The 13,612-nt window shown below is 34.1% G+C and overlaps 1 protein-coding gene across 2 annotated transcripts in view; it reads right to left on the bottom strand.

Annotated features, from left to right (window-relative positions):
• The window catches only part of METTL4 (methyltransferase 4, N6-adenosine), a 54,870-nt gene extending 41,701 nt beyond the window's left edge, over positions 1–13,169 (bottom strand). For both annotated transcript variants that reach the window (XM_054583415.1, XM_054583417.1), the window contains exons 1-3: positions 13,119–13,169; positions 10,873–11,273; positions 9,653–9,715 (exon numbers count right to left, since the gene is read on the bottom strand). In XM_054583415.1, coding sequence (XP_054439390.1) covers positions 9,653–9,715; positions 10,873–11,268 — 459 coding nt within the window. In that variant the 5' untranslated portion in view covers positions 11,269–11,273; positions 13,119–13,169. The remainder of the gene's footprint in view (positions 1–9,652; positions 9,716–10,872; positions 11,274–13,118) is intronic.
• Between the last annotated feature and the right edge of the window lie 443 nt (positions 13,170–13,612).

Raw genomic sequence — 13,612 nt, 5'->3', positions numbered from 1 at the left:
AACCAAAAGGAAGAAAATAAAAAAGAGCAGATAACAACAAAACAGAAAACAGTAAAAACGTTAACTGCATTAAAAGCTGGTTCTTTGAATATACTTGATATGAAATCATGTGTCTGATAAAAAATTTATACCCAAAAATATATTTGAAAACTTCTAAAACTCAAACAAAAAACAAACCCAACTTTGAAATGAGCAAAGGATGTAAACACACATTTTTCCAAAGATAAACGAATGGTCAAGAGCACAACAAAAGACGCTCAATATCACAAACCATTAGGGAAATGCAAGTGAAAACCACAATGAGATACCACTCACACCCATTAGGGTGGCTATTAAAAATGGCTATTTAAAAAAAAAAAGAAAACAACAAGTGTTGACGAGGATGTGGAGAAATTGGAACCCTTGTGCTCTGCTGGTGGGAAAGTGAAATGATGCATGTGAAATAACAGAGTGTATATATTGGTCTCTGCTTCAGGTTGCTGGCACAGAACTACTCTCTTATAAGAACACTAGGAGCATCTTTTATTCTAGTATTTGTCTTTGACCCTGTCCCTCACACAGTGCTCCTAAAAACGCTTGTAAATTCCTAAGTGATAACTGCATTAGGAACATCTTTTGTTCTAATAAGGCGACCCTAAATGGGCTCCTGGACTACTCTTGGATGGGCGCTGATCACCAGAAAGAACAAGCCATGATTTAAAGCTTGAAATTTTCAGCACCCCACTCCAGCTTATCAAGAGAGAGGAAAGGGCTAGAAATGGAGTTTATAATTGATCATGTGTACATGAGAAAACATCCTTAAAATTCCCATAGTACACAGTTCAGGGAGATTCCAGGTTGGTGAGCATACCCATACAGGAAGGATAACATACCACAACAACACAAGGTCAGAAGCTCTTGCACCAGGACCCTCCCAGACCTTACCCTATGTCTTTTCATTGGGCTGTTCATCTGCATCCTTTATCATATCCTTTAATAAACTGGTAAACTTAAGTATTTCCCTGAGTTCTGTGACCTGCTCTATTAAACTAATCAAATCTAAGGAGGGGGATTGTGGGAACCTACAATCTATAGCAGATTGATCAGAAGCACAAATGAAAACTTGGGCTTGCGACTGGCACCTTTAGGGATTGTGGGACTGATCCCTTAATTTATGGAATCTGATGCTATCTATAGATGGAGTGTCAGAACTGAGTTGAATTCTTGAACACCAAGATGGTGCCAAAGAAAATTGTTTAGTGTAGGAAAAATACCTCCACACATTTGGTGACCAGAAGTGTTAGAAGTGTTCCATATGAGTAGTAAAGAAGACTCACAAGGAAGAAAAACATTGTAGGAAAGATCTGGGTTTCCTCTATCTACATAGAAAGGAAAAAGTTGAGTTTTTTTTTCCTTTCCAGTACAACCATCATGGAAGATAATATGGTACTTCCTAAAAAATTAAAAATAGAATTATTATATGATCCAGTAATTCCACTTCTGCATATATTCCCAAAATAACTAAAATCAAGAACTCAAACTGGTATTTATACACTCATATTTATTTCAGCATAATTCACAATAACCTAAAGGTGGAAACAACCCAAAGGTCAAAAACAAATGAACAGACAAACAATATGTGGCATTTAGGGGCAAGAGGAGCTGGGGCATTATTGCTTAATGGGTAAAGTTCCAACTTGGGATGATAAAATAGTTCTAGAGATGAATAATGGTGATAATTGTATAACAATGTGAATGTACTTGGTGCCACTAAGTTGTATACCTAAAAATGGCTAAAGTAAATTTTATGTTATGAACACTTTACCCCAATAAGAAACTGCCAAAAAAAAAAAAAAAAGCTGGTTCTTTGAAAATAAAATTTAAAAAAATCAACAAAATAGCACCTAACTATAAAAAAAATCATTATTATCAGGCATGAAAGAGGTTTTCACATTCACCAGATTCTACAGACATTAAAAGCATCATAAGAGAATTCTGTGAATAACTTCATGCCAAAAAATTTGAGAACTTGGGATAAAAGGACAAATTTCTTGGAAAGTGCAACTTGCCAAAATCAACATAACCGGTAAACAGAAAACCTGAAAAATCCGTTATCTATAGAACCTAATTTTGTTACTAAACACCTTCCCTAAAATGAAACTCCAGGCCTAGATAACTTCACTGGTGAATTATATCAAATATTCCAGAGGAAAAAAAAAAGACACTGAATCTACACAAACTTCTACAAAGAATGTATATGGATGTCAATTAGAAAATGAAGATTCTCAACACTGTTAGTCATTAAGCAAATTAAAACCTCAATAAGATACCACTACATACTTACTAGTATTCTTAAAATCCAAACCTGAGGATATCAGTGCTAGCAAGGATATGAAGCAAATGGAACTCTCATACATTGCTGGTGGGAAATGAAAAACAGTACAACACTTTGATAAATAATTTTGCATTTTTTATAGAACTAAGTAAAGAATTACCATCAATCCAGCAATACCACTCCAACATGAGATTTTAAAACTCTATTACAAATAACACTTAAGCAAATCTCATAAAAAACCGTATTTCTATGAAATTTCGTATCATTATAATTAAAATACGTCAGAACCTATGGGATGCTACTATGTCCAGAGAAAAATTCATAACATTGAATACGTCTGTGGGCAAAAAAAGAAAACAACAGAAATGAACTAATACAGCTCAGGTGATATCAGAGAAACAGTGACGTGAGAGGCCCCCTCAGTCTCTCCCTTGTAGTCTCAACTATTTGAACAGCTATAACCCACCAAAGGATTCCCTGCTGCCACCTCACATCTGTTAGAATGGTTATTATCAACAAGACAAGTAATAACAAGTGTTAGAGAGGTTGTGGTGAAAAAGGAACCCTTGTTCACTTCTGGTGTAAAATGGTATAACCACTATGAAAAAGTCTGGAGGCTCCATAAAAAATTAAGAATAGAGTTACTATATGGCTCAGCAATCCCTGTTCAGGGTATCTGAAAAATCTGAAAACATTTATTTACAAACATATATGCACTCCTACATTCACTGCATCATTCACAATGGCCAACACCAGGAAAACCAACCTAAATGTACTTTGATAGATGACTTGATAAAGAAGATGTGGTACATGTATACAATGGAATACTACTCAGCCAAAAGAAGATGAAATACTGCCATTTGCAACAACATAGATGGATTTTGAGAGTATCACACTAAGCAAAGTAAGTCCTATAGAAAAAGTTAAGAACCATATGATTTCATTCATATCCAGGGTATAAAATTGAAGGCAACTCATGAACAAAAAAGAAGAAAAACCTGTAATTCACAGAAACAGCAATACGCTGGTTACCACAGGAAGAGGGGACGGTGGGACAGTACACAGTAAATGGAGTCAAACATATGGTGATGGAAAAAAGATTTGACTTTGGGTGATGGGCACAAAATGCAACATACAGATGACATATCATAGGATTGTATACTTGAAACCTATATAATTTTAATAACCAATGTCACCCCAATAAATTTAATTTTAAAAGAGATAACTCAGAGAGTCAGAAAAAATAAAGACAAATTAAAGCAGAAATGAGTCAGAAAATTTAAAGAATAAATTAATTTCAAAAATAGCTAATGAATTAGATAAAACCATTAGCTAATCTATCAAGAAAGAGAGTAAATTAAAACCACAATGAGATACCACTTCACAATGGTCAGAATGGCCATCATAAATAAATCAATAAACAATTGCTGGTGAGGTTGTGGAGAAAAGGGAACCCTACTACACTGTTGGTGGTAATACAGACTGGTGCAGCCATGTGGAAAACAGTATGAATTTCCTCAAAAAACTAAAAATGCAACTGACTTTCCATCCAGCAATCCCCTAAGAATCGCAGAAACACTAATTCAAAAGAACCTATTCACCCCAATGTTCACAGCAGCACAATTTAAAATAACCAAGTGCTAGTAACAGTCTAAGTGCCCCATCAGTAAATGAGTGGATCAAAAAACTGTAGTACATTTACATAATGGAACACTACACAGCAGAAAGAAAAGAAGGAACTCCAACCTTTCAAAACATCATGGATGGAACTGGAGAACATTATGCTAAATGAAATAAGCCAGGCAATGAAAGACAAACACCATGTGATCTCACCTGTAAGTGAAACCTAATTAACAAAACAAATGAGTGAGCAAAATAGAACCAGAGACAGGGAAATAAAGAACAAACTGACATTAACCAGAGGAGAGAGGGAGGGGAAGAAGAGGGCAAAGTAGGGGAAGAGTCACCAAGGAACATGTATAAGGACCTATGGATGAAGACAATGTGGAGAGGGGGAGGAATTGAATATGGGAGGTCAGGATGGGTAGGGAAAGGTAAAGTAACTGGGGGAAAATGGAAGACAACTGTAATTGAACAATAATTTTAAAAAAGTAATACAAATTAGCAGTCACAAAATAGTCAAGGGGATGTAAAGTTCAGCATAGGGAATATAGTCAATAATATTGTAATAACTATAAATGGTGCCAGACAGGTACTTGAATTACTGGGAGGAACCACTTGTAAGTTATATAATTGTTTAACCATTACACTGTACATATGAAATTAATACAAAATAATATTGAATGTAATTAAAAAATAAAATTAAAAAACATTTAAGGGAAAATAAAACAGCATATTACAAATCTGAAAAAAAAGTAAATATTCAACATAAATAATGAAGGCAAAATAACCACAGAAACAGACTGCATAAATAAATTTGAAAATTGAGTCAAATAGATAATATTTTAAAATAATACAATTTACCAAGATTGACTACGAAAGAAAAATTTTTAATCTAAAATTGATTTCCAAAGGGGCAAAAGAAAATGTCAAGGAAGTATCACCACAAAAAGCAACACACTGAGATGGATACAAAGGGAAGCTGTGCCAAACTTTTAAAGAGATTACTCCAGAGAAGTGGGGAGGAAAAAAGGATTGCAATTTCCTACACTAATATATGTAATTACCTGTAAATAATTATATATATAAAAAAAAGACCAATCTCACTTATGACTGTCCCAAATAAAATACTAGCTAATAAAATCCAGTAAAATATTTTAAAAATAATACATCATTGTCATGTGGAATACATACTACAAATAAATGCTGGGACGGTTATATGTGAGAAAAAAATAAAGTATCAGGAGAAAAGTCACCTATTCAATCTCCATTAATGCTTAAAAAACATGTGATAAAATTCAATCACCATGTTTGATAATAACACTAAATAAATAAGAATAGATGTAAACTTCTTGCTATTTCTAACTCAGTCCAAAAACTATCAATGGAATCATACTTCATGAGGAAATCATCTCCAATAAGTCAGTTAAAAAACAAGGATAGCTCCTCTTATAAATATTATTTAATATTGTATCATATTTTCCAGCCCATATAATTAGAAAAGAGAAATCAATTAGAGATATAATTAATTAGGAGGTTATAAATAAAACTATTACTCCTTGCATGAGTCAAAGTTATTACCTGGAAAACACATGCAATTCAGTAAAACAAAAATTAACTGCAACAGTAAATTTGCAAGACCTTTATAAAGAAAATTTTACAGAATGATAACAGAAACTGGAACAATGGAAAGACACATTCATGTTTAGAGACAGGATCATCAACATCTTAAAGATGTCAATAATTCCTTTAATCTAATTTATAAATTTAACTGGATGCCATAAAAATTTCAATATTTTTTTTCCTAACAAAACATTAATATCAATCCTGAAACTCAAATGGGGATTTTCTTTTTTAAAGCCAGGAAAATTCTGTAAAAGAAAAGCAATGAGAAGATGTGGCAGGGGGACAAGTACTACCACATTAAAACATTCATATTGCAAAATCTCAAAGGAGAGTGGCAAATACATAGACAAACAAATTAATTAAGACTTAAGCTCCAGAAATAAATTCAAATACCTATGCAAATTTAGTACATCTAGCATCTCAACTCAGCAAGAAAAAAAATAAATGACGGTGGAACAAATGGAATTAGTGATCTGGAAAAAAAACAACATTGGATCCATAGACCACACTTCACATCAGGCAAAACCCAAATGAACCAAAGATATAAATATGAAATAAACCCATAAATGTTCTAGAAGAAAACATAGGGAAATTATTTTAAAACCTTAAGAGGAATACCTAATTATTGCTCAAAAATTCAGAAGTCATAAAAGAACAAAATAAATAAATTTGACTAAATAAAATACAATATTATCTGTATGGCAAAAAACAAAAAAAATCATAATTAAAATTTAAATGACAAAATGGGAAATATATTTACAATTTATATCATAGACAAAGAGCTAACTTCCCTAACATATTAAAAGCTTCTAAAATTAGTAAAAAAGACAGCAACCCAATTTTTTAAGCATGCAAAAGAAACCAACAGTCACCTGAAAAAAATACCAATGAATTTTAAACATATGTAAAAATGCTTAATTACACTCATAATAAAATAAAAACCATACTAAAATACTATTTTTACTTATAGTGGCAAAGATCAAAAACAATAACTATGATGGTAAGGATGTGGGGAAACAGGCAAAATTATCTATTTCTAGAAAGGAAAATGTTCGTTGTAGACCTACAAGTCATTTTCTCCTTTTGCTGTAGGATGCACCTGGAAGGAAAGATACATAAAAACCTCTTGAACTTTCTAAAGACAGAATTCCTGGCAAAGACAGTAGTGGTATTTACTAGTGGGAAAATTTTTATACCTAGGAAATTTTTAGTACATATATCTGGTTTGTCTAGGATTGCTTGTATTAAACTTGGAAATATGTGAACTTATGGGGCATAGTTACCTAGAAAATATCACATAAGCTATATAACCATCTGTGTAAAAGAAAATGGAGATGTTTCACAACAAAACTACCTCTTTTTATGTAATGCTCCTGCAGGCATCCCGTAAAGCTCATATGTCAAAGCCAAGCCAGAGCTGTACTAACATTGCACAGAAGGGCCTGGGGAGGGATGCTGGCTGTCCCAGACACCTGCATCCTTCCCTGTGCTTAGGACTCCTGTCTCCTTGAAATTGTTAGTGTGGTATAAATCTTGATAACATCCCTGATCTTTGTGAATCTAATTTTACAATTCAATCTTTTATATCATTTCAAGCTATATCCCTAAGAACTCAGCATTTACCACAATAACCCTTTAAACTGGCCTTCTATGTTTTTTAAGATCCAAACTCTTCGTCTCTACTTTAGAGCCATATTAAAACTTGGCACATGAAACTAATATTGAATGTCAGCCATAATTGAAGAGAAAACTTTCCTGTTTCATAATCAAAGTTCTCTAGATATTGCTCTCAAATCATAAATTGATTACTAATAATTAATAGACCCTTGTTATTGTTGTTATTATTATTGTTAGTGTTCCCTGGTTAAAGAAGCAAATCTTGTGTCACATGCCTTAACACAGAACTGTAGTGATGGGATATGTTATTTTCTGGTTCTCTTCAAATGGAGGTGGACTTTTACTTTTTGAATAATCCTTGTGATTTTTTAATGCCTCTCTTACTACATTCAGATTTGAAATAAATTTTTTGGTAAAAAAAAATTATCTATTTCTAATGTGCTAATCAGTAGATACAATCTTTTGAAGTCCTAGGGCTGACACAGTTTGTATACAGTTGGTATTCAACAAATATTTTTAAATAAATTATATTGATTTAATTTTAAATAATGAATGAGCGAGTAATGAATAAATGAATAAGGGAACTTACATTGGAAGAAAGTGAGAGGCACAGATAGATTCAGTGAAGGCAAGTTCTGCTCTAGGCTTTTCCATAATACATGTTCCTTAAAGTTACCTACATATCTAATAGTTTTTATATGGACTTTTTTAATTGTTAATTCCTGAACATTACATTACAGCAGATAGAAATTCTAATTTCTATAAAATTTTAATTGATAATAAAATGGCCAAATAGTACGTTTATTCAAATTTGCTACTGAAACTAAAAGAGCTCTACATTAGATTTTGTAGGTATTCTATTCTGACTTTTTAAGAATTTGATTACATTCTATAGCATACAACTGTTTCATAATTTATAGCTATCATTAATAGCCAAAAGAATTTAACAATCAAAATACATGTGAATTTAAATTCTGTTTCCTAATTCCATTTAACATCTTAAAGTAAAATTATTAATCTTTCTTGTATGATATCAGACCCTGAATTTTTGCATATGTCCACACTTTAATCTTTCAAGTGGCATTTCCAGGCAATAAGTGTATTTCCAAAATTAACAAAACATAGTGGACTTTTCGCACTGAAGGATTTAACATTTATATATTTAGCTACAGTCAATACATTTAAAATCCAATGTATTAATGAAAACCATAATGAGCTACCAGTCCACACCCATTAAGAAGGCTAGTATTAAAAAGGAAAGAGCAAGTGTTGGTGAAAATGTGCAGAAACTGGAACCCTTGTGCATTGCTGGTGGGAATGGAAGATGGTGTAGCTGCTGTAGAAAATAGTCTGACAGTTCTTCAAAAAGTTAAAACATAAAATTACTATATGATCCAGCAATTCTACTTCTTGGTATGTACTCAAAAGAATTGAAAGCAGGGACTCAAATACATATTTATACACCAATACTCATAACACTATTATTCACAATAACTAAAAGGTGGAAACAACTCAAATGAACAAATGAATGGATAAATAAAATGTAGTATATACACACAATAAAATATTACTCAACCTTAAAAAGGAATGAAATTCTGATACATGCTGCAATATAGATAAACCTTGTAGACATTATACTAAGTGAAATAAATCATATATATACAGAAAGATAAATATTGTATGGTTCCCCTTATATGAAACAACTAAAATGGGCAAATTCATAGAGACAGAGAACAGAACAGAGGTTTCCAGGGGATAGGGAGAGTGGGGAATGGGATGACAGATACAGATTCTATTTGGATTGATAAAAAGGTTGGAGATGGATGGTGGTGATGATAGCACAACAGTGTGAATGTAATTAAGGCTGAATTATACATCTAAAAAAGGTTAAACCAGTAGATTTTCTTATGTATATTTTACCACAAAAAAGATAGGAAAAAATCTATTGTCTTTCCATAATATTAATTCAATATGTCCAAAACTGTACTTACTATCATGCCTCCTAAGCCAAATTTCAACACCATTTCCCCTTTCAATAAAAGGTGTTCCTTAGAGAGTTAAGCTTGTGTGCCCTCTGTTTTCTCTCATTTCTTTAACTCCTGGATCTTATTTACTTTAAGTTCCAGAAATACATCCTTCACATTATTCGTGCTTTCTTTTGCCCCTCTTTTCTAAGATGTTTTAGCTATGGACAATAGGCTTTTTTATAACTTATAAAATTTCTAAACTTAAACCAATATAGCCTACGTTTACCTACATATAAACATATAAAATAGGAGTATATGAAGTTTTAATAAAAACTAGTTTAAATTGTTCATTACTATAAAATTAACAATGAACAATCAACTCCACTATTAAATTCTAACCTTGATCAAATGATTGCTTGAGTTTTAAGAACATCCCTATTTATACTGTCTATTTATTTACACTTCACATTAATCTAATAGTGTCAACAATGAACATTTCACACCTTACCTTTTCATGGTATTCCATAGCATCCAATTCACCTTGATTGAAACTGACACACCTTTTACGCTTCTAAAGAGTAAATTACAGAGAGAAAATTATATTGTTACTTATCATAATATTCTTATTTTGAATTTATCATTTTCCATATTGTGCATCTTGGCCTTTAAGAGGTAATAATTGACTATTAAGGACAAAATCAGTGCAGAGGGTATTGATAAAAAGTACCAAAGTTTTCCCAAATAATAATAATTATTACTTTTACTACAAATTTAATAGGTGACAAAAGGTCACTTCAGCCGTATCTGCTATTAGTAAGAAATAGTACCAACTGATAAAATGTAGCACTGACATCGATGGAACACAAGAAAACTGTGAAATTGTATAATTAGTCATCAGTGTCATCAGTTGACATATATGGTATAATTATTCTGAACTTCATTTCTGAAGAGTACTGAACTATCGTACATGTACTATCACCTAAAAATTTCCCAATATATTTTTAATAGTTGTTTATGACTGATTTGAGGGTAGGTACAAATCAAATATATCTAATAACTGCGTAGCAAAAAACATGTAAGACAGTGAAATACAGTGCAGGAACTACGTATTTTTAATAAATGGACTTAAGGTGAAGCTAATTGTACAATCTGCCATAGCATATCAGAAATAAGCTGTTTGTCAAGATAACATTCATTACATATGCTCATCCCTATTTTTCCATATTAAAATGAGAAACTTACCCAATATAAGATACCTAAACATTAAAAAACCTAATACTAAAATATCTAAACATTAAAATACAATGTCCATACTTAGTAAAATCCTTTACAACTGCGGGCTATTATTTGCCTGAATTTGTAGTAGTAATGATAAATTACCTACATACTATATTACTGAAAGTGCAGAAATATTCTTTTCTGTGCCTGGCATATAGCAGACAATAAATAGTTGCTGAAATAGAAAAAAATATGTACAAAAAAATCACAAGAATATAAAAATTCTACTTCAGGAACCTATAACAATGTAATAAATTACTACTTTTCATATAGCAAAGATTGTTAGCAAAGAATTAAAAATTACTCTAGATATACTAAAGCCTTCTTATGCTTTATTGATTCTTATGCTTTATTCTTAATACTTAGTAAATCACAAGATAGCTGAGATATTAGAAAAACAAATTTCTTCTGTTTTCTGTAGAAATATAAAAATTTCTTAAAAGTTTCTACCTTCCTAAAAGTAGAAATGGAGATTTCTTTTTTAATACCATTCATTAGATCTTCCTTTTCATTACTTTGTTGGCATTCCTTGTGAATAGCTGAAATTATATGAGGTTTAGTGATATCAAACAATTCAGACCGAAAAATATATCTTTTTATGAATGCTTCACAATTTCCCCTATCATCATTCTCTGGCTTAGCAGTAGACTCAGAAACAATAAATTTAGCAGAGGATCCAAAAGAAGACATAGAATCCACATGAAGGGAATCAAGGTGGACAGACGTAGTGGGCTCATTTGTACTGCAACAAGGCTCATGATGCTGGTGAACTCGATAGTTTATCTTGTTAATGAAAGAAAGATGATCCAGTAACCATCCTGGTGACAGCTGATGCACCACAGACATTCTTTCTTGAAAAACAAAACAAAACTGGGAATTAGAGATCAGAAGTAAAACCCAACTTTCCACATCAAGTTCTTAGATGCCCTATATTTCAATAAAAATGTACTTCATACACAAGGGTAGATTTGATGTGCAAGTAAATAAACTTGACATGCACACATGAGAGAACTTAATATTTATGATATATAGCAGGTCTAAGGAAAATTATAGTTTTCATATAAACTTTTAATTTCAGGGTTGATTAATTTGAAACTTCCAGCCAACTTGGCCAAAGAGTATTAAAACCTGATCTAATTTCTTGAATCCAAATTTGATCCTCCTGTCTTCCTGGGCCCTGCTTGGTACTTGGATCTTGCCACTAAGTCTACATCTTCCAAGAGACAGTCAATGAATCCTTAACAAAGTGTCCTGTCAAAGCAAAGAATATTGTTTTCCCTATGTGAATCTACCCTTTTTAATGAGATAAACCTACATAAGGTCACAATTTCCAGGAGTTATTAGCATGTCAGCTCTTGTTTTCTCAAACTACATTTGCCATAGTAAATCAACCCATTCTCCAATATCATTGCCCTACTTAATCACTGGTACCAATGAAGTATAAAAAAGGGTAAAAGCAAAGCAAGATGCAATTTTAACAGCACATTAGAAGCACTAAACTATAGCAAAATTGCAAGGTTACAGAGTCTAGATGTGTATTGATTCTGAGCAGTCCCCCTCCAACAACTAGGTTTTTCAGAACTTCCTAATCCTTTTTCAAAGATGGTTTTCAGTTCTGGATATCGCTTACTAAATCTAGTGTAGTGGAGCACTTTAAGACGAGGGCAGACTAAGAAATACATAAGTGACTCAGCACAGTTAATACTAGTATCATTTAGTCTAACTCCATGTGTTAGCTTTATTACCATGGACAAGCTATCTGATCCCACCGAGTCACAATTTCACCATTTTTTATTACATCGTAGAGAGCAGTTTAAAGAATTTAATGAGACGATCAACATAAAGTGCTGTGCAGTGCCTGACACAAAGCAATTGCTCAAATAAACGCTACTGGTGATAGTAATGCTGGTATTGGTTCTCCCTTCAGAATCGCCACTCGTGGTGAGGAGGTCCTGCAATGGCTAGTGAGAGCTAGAAATTTAGATAGGAAGACTGAAACTCAGGAGGAATGGCGTGCCCAAAATTAGAACTCTAGGCTAGGCTGGTACAATTGATACAAGATCCAGGTATCCCGACTTTGGCTCTGAGCTCTTCTTCCACCCCCACCTCTCTTTAGGTATTAGGCAGTGTTTGTCTCTGAGTTCAAACTCGCGGAAGCGCGAGTGTCCGATTTTATTTAGCAAAGCAAACTATGCTCACTGAACCTCTCTGCTACTTCTCTGCTTCACACCAGCCCTACCCCTAACCATTGGATTCGTCCTTCTCACAGGACACCACTAGACTAGAAGGTCGTAAAATCCTAGACAGCAAATTCTGAGCCCGAACCTTAGCGTCGGCCACACCACCGCGATGTTCGGAACCGACTGCGTCCAAAATCTGCAGTCACTGTTTCGAACCCCACCGCTTCCCATGTCAGAAAAGTGCAAGCCGCCTTCCCCGACTTGCATCATGAAACAGCACCCATCTAAACAGTGGTCAAGAAAGACACCCCTCTCAGCCCAAAAGAAAAAAATTCTCCTTTTCTAAGAGTTAACAGGCGCGGCCATGTTGCTGTACGGACAAAGCATTTCCTGGGCACTTAGTGCAATTTGCCCGTTCCGTAGCGACTTAGAGGGTTCGCGTTTCAGAGATAAACTTAGGGTTTGGACCAGACTTCGCAGGGGCACGCTTACAGTGCCTAGGAGACATCAACGTACCCGGAAAAAGAGCAGGGCGCGACACGGGCAGATTTCCGGCGACGAGCAGCTCCCCGTAAGAAATGCGCACGCGCGAGCACCTCGCGCGTGATGACGTCACATCAGCGGAAATTTTTAAAATTCTAACGGCGCTGGCGGGTGGACCAAGGAGTTGGTGTTTTGGCTGATGCCACCCTGTCAAGCGGGTGATTGCCCGGATTACGGAAATTCGATTTCTGGATCGTGTCAGGAAACTGGAAGAAGGTAAATAATTACTTCGGGTTAATTCTATGGCGGCAGTACTGGTGTGGAGGGAGAAGGCGACGAGTGCCCACAACTTAGAGGCCCTCAGGGCCAACGTTTTAACGTCCGGGCCGAATCTGCAAGGCGCTGGTTTCCCGGAGTCCAGTAAATTTCTACCAGAAAAAGGGAAAGGGGAAGACTTGGGGGACGCTGAAGGGAAGAAGAGAGGCTGGATACCAGAGAGGAGGAAGAATTGATTGGAGCAGGGATAG

This window comes from Pteronotus mesoamericanus, unplaced genomic scaffold, assembly GCF_021234165.1.
Source record: "Pteronotus mesoamericanus isolate MK-2021 breed Mesoamerican mustached bat unplaced genomic scaffold, CSHL_Meso_final contig_74, whole genome shotgun sequence".
Classification (NCBI taxonomy): domain Eukaryota; kingdom Metazoa; phylum Chordata; class Mammalia; order Chiroptera; family Mormoopidae; genus Pteronotus; species Pteronotus mesoamericanus.
This window is presented reverse-complemented; position numbering and strand designations above follow the sequence as displayed.